The 4,705-nt window shown below is 37.2% G+C and overlaps 1 protein-coding gene across 2 annotated transcripts in view; it reads left to right on the forward strand.

Annotated features, from left to right (window-relative positions):
- vps39 (VPS39 subunit of HOPS complex) overlaps window positions 1–4,705 on the forward strand; it is a 27,286-nt gene that overhangs the window by 18,178 nt on the left and 4,403 nt on the right. For both annotated transcript variants that reach the window (XM_014018054.1, XM_014018053.1), the window contains exons 16-20: window positions 1,424–1,497; window positions 1,773–1,989; window positions 2,527–2,655; window positions 3,485–3,587; window positions 4,480–4,525. In XM_014018054.1, coding sequence (XP_013873508.1) covers window positions 1,424–1,497; window positions 1,773–1,989; window positions 2,527–2,655; window positions 3,485–3,587; window positions 4,480–4,525 — 569 coding nt within the window. The remainder of the gene's footprint in view (window positions 1–1,423; window positions 1,498–1,772; window positions 1,990–2,526; window positions 2,656–3,484; window positions 3,588–4,479; window positions 4,526–4,705) is intronic.

The following is a 4,705-nucleotide window of genomic DNA, read 5'->3' on the forward strand; positions in this document are numbered from 1 at the left end:
GTACCATCACACCCTCCTTCATAAAAAAGCAGAGCAGCAGCATGCCCACAATGGTTTCCACCATGGAGGAAATGATTCATGGCCTTATTTAACTGGTTCAAAAAAATGACTTGTTGAGATTTGATGGAGATGGTTGGTGGTGAATTTACATCTTCTGCAGCTGTTGTCACAATCTGTGATGATGCACAGAATCACAAGTCCAAGTGTGAACAGTGTCACAGAGTGTAAACACAAAACTATCTGCAGCATTGTTCACTAAAATGGCACCATTGATGTATTAAAATATACTTGCAGTAGGCACAATTCATGATATTGTAGACCATTAGGGAATACATTAAGCAAGTACTTTTAATACTTTAAGTATTTTTAAAAGCAAGTACTTACTTACTTTTACTCAAGTAAAATGTTAATGTGGTACTTTTACTTTTACTAGAGTACATTCTTGTCTGTTTATCTGTACTTTTACTTAAGTACAGTGTTTGAGTACTTTCTCCACCACTGCATGCTTCTCTCAACACTGAGTGATGGCGGGATGGTGTGGGTGTGGCAGAGTGGTGAATGCTGATGCCTCACCGTTTGCACACAGTTAGCTCTAAATCACACATACATGATCAGATCTGTGCTACATCTGATGTGCACCATCAAGGAGACCTGCTTAACAGATTGTTAGTTTGATGCGATTACTTTAGCCCCGCCCACTTTGCACGAGATTGGCTCTTAATCACACATACGTGAATCAATCTGCACCAAGTTTTGTGTGTATTATCAGAGAGACCTGCTCAACACGTTCATGCAATAGTTTGACAAGACTACTTTAGCCCCCCATCAGTCGCTCTGTCCATCTGTTCATCTTATGAGATTATTTAAATAATGAAGGCCTGTGATGATTTCAACAAAACTGCTAACGGTCACTGCTGAATGGAGACGGGGACATCAGCGACGGTTTGCGTCGAGTTCCATCTTGTTAAAGTTATCTCTGTATGTTTGTGACGGTCTGCTCCTATCYAACATCTTGTATTTCTAGTAGTGGAAGCTGACCTTTGTTCATCCTAACTGGACAATTCTCCTGTCAACTTGTTGTTTTTAATGTGCTGTAGAATTAAAAATTGACATTGACCTCCTGGCTGATCTGAGACAGCTGGACCAGGTGTTTACTGTATTAAATGTTTCTATTCTTCATTCAGCCATACATGCTAACATTTATTACTGATTTTACAGACGTGTCATGGTTTTTCTTTCTGTTGCGTATTTCACTATATTTAATGTTGGATGAAAAGTGCAATTGTGTCACATGTTCTGTGGTTTGAAGGATGTCTGACACTGGTTAGATTTTAAGTTTTCATATAGTATTTGTGTTTTTGTGTATCTGAATCCTCCCACCGGTGCACAATTTGTTAATGCTATGAAATCCTCTCACACACAGGAGTGGAGAATCTGGTCATAATCTTTGAGTTTTGTCCCTGGGTGTTAAAGATTTGTCCTGAAGATGGCTTGAAGGTACGCAGAAATGTATAACCTTAGTACTTTATTTTCAATCTAACAAGGTAAAGGCAGCTAGGTTTCTTTTTTTTCTTGAGGGAAAAACAAATCCAGTCGTTTTGATTTATTTTGTTGGGATTTTTATGTCTGAGAATGGACACTAATCTCATAAGGTTCCAGTACCGCAGTGACACCAACCAGTAGAACCAGAAACTGCTTTGACTGTATTTTATATTTAACATTCAATTATAAATGTCTCATTGTTTATTATTAAATTGTTTCTTTCTTTTTAGATCTTTACTGAAGATCTGCCCGAGGTGGAGACCTTGCCCAGAGACAAAGTACTGCAGTTCCTGAAAAAAGGCTTTGAGGAGCTTGCGATCCCTTATTTAGAGCACATCATTTATGTTTGGGATGAAAAGGGCCCTGAGTTTCACAATGTGCTTATTCAGCTTTATTTAGGCAGGGTTCAGTGCCTCATGAGACAGTACCTCAACTCACTGCCTAAAGGTATGCACACGATTAAAATCAAGCTCCTGAACTCTTTCATAAAGTTAGAAAAAAATATTTAAATTTTAATTATTTAAGCATTTCAACCAGAAAGTTCAGCTTTTTTTGGACGTGAAGCATAAAATGATACAAATGTAAWATTCAGCTGCATAACTTTAATTTAATTTCAGCGAAAACTTCTCAAATGTTTTTAAAGAAGTAAACCTGATGTGAGAAGAACAGTTTATTTTTTACTTAACATTTTTTTTACATTTCATCATGTCATTCATGAAAACTTTTTTTTCTCTGTTTTATATCACAAATTCTTAACATTGTTCACATTTCTGTCTTACTCCAAGTGTTTCTTAATCTCATGAAGCAGAACAGAGTATGATAAAATGCACTTGGAATATTTTATGTGATTGATTGCAGTCCTTTGCAATATTAATAATGTACATACTGATATTGAAAAAAATTGCTAAGTTGCGATATTATTGACTGACAAATGACTAGATTTTGGCACAAACCATTATAATACAATATCTTCTGAAATTTCAGGGGTTCCTGCTGTTCCTGCAGGCAAGGAGAAAGGGGAACTGGGAGAGTTCAGAAACAAACTCTTGTCTTTTCTGGAAATTTCCAGCAGCTATGAACCTGCCAGACTCATCAGTGACTTTCCATTTGATGGTATGCAGAGTTCAAGATTTTCAGGAGGAAGTGTAGACGGTTTGGGGTGTTCTTTCAGGTGTTTGTAGATGCATTTCAAAGCATATTTTTTCCCCAAAGTTGCACTCCTGCACCATACGTGAAGTGCAGAACATTGAAAACCAGTGTGTTTCATTTAAAATAGAAGTACAGGAAACCAAATAATTATTTACTTGCTCATGCACCTACAGCACCTCACATTATTACATTATCTTACTTTACAATCCTTTGGATATTTTATTTTAGAGATGTTTTTTAAGCCTACACAAAATGTTTCAAGTGAAAGTTGCAGACATTTTAATCCTATTGTGTTGTCCCTCCATAGCAGGGGTGTCCAATCCACGTCCTCAGTGGTTAGAAATCCTGCATRTTTTACTTGTTTCTCTGCTCCAACACACCTGTTTCATCAATAGAATCTCTTCAAGAATCCACTTCAAGTTCTGCAGACGTCTGTCAATCACTCATTCATTCAAATCAAGTGTGTTGGAACAGAGAAGCTTTTAAAACATGCAGGGTAGTGGCCCTCGAGGACCAGGATTGGACACCCTTGCTCCATTATATTTTTAAGGAAAATTTTGTTTTCAGTCCTCAAAGGTGGCTGTGAGCCTTTAAAACAATCAGCTGATGACATATTAAATAAGAAAACAAGGATGTTGAGGTGTTTTTTATGTGTAAAGAATCGTCTCTGTGTATATTTATTTTTGGTGGTACCTTTTTAATAGTAGAATAAAGTCGTTTATTTTTCAAGAATTCTGTATTTTCAGCCTGTCGGACACAGCTTCCTTCACCGAGTTTGTTTTGCTCCTCCAAGGTTTGCTGGAGGAACGAGCCCTGCTTCTGGGTCGCATGGGTAAACATGAGCAGGCGCTCTTCATCTATGTCCACATCCTGAAAGACACCCGGATGGCTGAAGAGTGAGTAAATGTGACACCASCACTGAGCCTTACCTGATCTCTGATAACTTTCCAGATATGTGTAAATGTTGCACTACTATCATTTTATTCTAGAAGTGTGAGAAACAGGAATATGGTCCTTTTTTTGGCTTAAAGTAGACATGTCATGCCCTTTTAAATCTTTCTTTTTCACATTTAAACATTCAGTTGGATTCYTCCTTATTGTAACTCCACAAGCCCCACTTTCACCCCTTTTCTGAGGGATGTCTCAGATCAACTCGTTTTGAGGCTGTCTCTCTGAATATAAATGAAACATTTTATGCCCCGCCCCCCTCCAGCTTCCAGAGCGGTCTATTCTAGTTTGATAGAGGGGTTTATGACTACATAGTAGCATGAACGTTTTATTTACAAATTAAAAGGTCAACAAGGGAAGGCTTGTCCATCCAGCCTTACATGTTGGAGCCAGAGTCTGACCAAGAGGAGAATGAAGATGACCAAACTGTAAGTCCAGACCTTATGTGGCAGTTCTGTCGCAAAAAACTTAATAGTTCAGAAACRTCATAGAAAACAGAGAAAATTGAACGGGTTGAAAAATATGACCCACARTATRATTTTTGCATATRTCCCCTTTAAGATGGCTGTTATGGCTAAATTACCTCAACGAACACAGAAAATGACTCAAAATTTACAGCTATGAGGCTGAAATTTGGATCAACGGAAGCTGAAGTTGTCTCCAGCCCATAATAATAAACCTTATTGTATTGTAAGTTCACGCATCTCATCCTTATGTTTGGACCAAAGCAGCTACAACTGTGTTCAGCCTTAAAATGAGATGTTCATGTTTACAATCAGGGGAGACGGGGGTTTCCTTAAGAATTGCTAGGATTTATTTTTTTTTCTACTCTTTTTGCAGATACTGTCACAGGCATTACAACAGTTTAGTTGAAGGAAATAAAGACGTAAGTAGATTTCTGTCTAAATTATTTTATGCACATCTAGTTTTTTTTCTTTTTATTCAAATCTTATTAACGTTGTTGCATCCTAATGAAATATTTTAGTTTTAAGTGATTATTTTCCATCACCACTTTAAAGTTTGATACCTCCTAAAATTTAGTGTGTATGTGTGTGTGTGTATATAT

The sequence above is a fragment of the Austrofundulus limnaeus genome, unplaced genomic scaffold, assembly GCF_001266775.1.
Source record: "Austrofundulus limnaeus strain Quisiro unplaced genomic scaffold, Austrofundulus_limnaeus-1.0 Scaffold181, whole genome shotgun sequence".
Classification (NCBI taxonomy): Eukaryota; Metazoa; Chordata; class Actinopteri; order Cyprinodontiformes; family Rivulidae; genus Austrofundulus; species Austrofundulus limnaeus.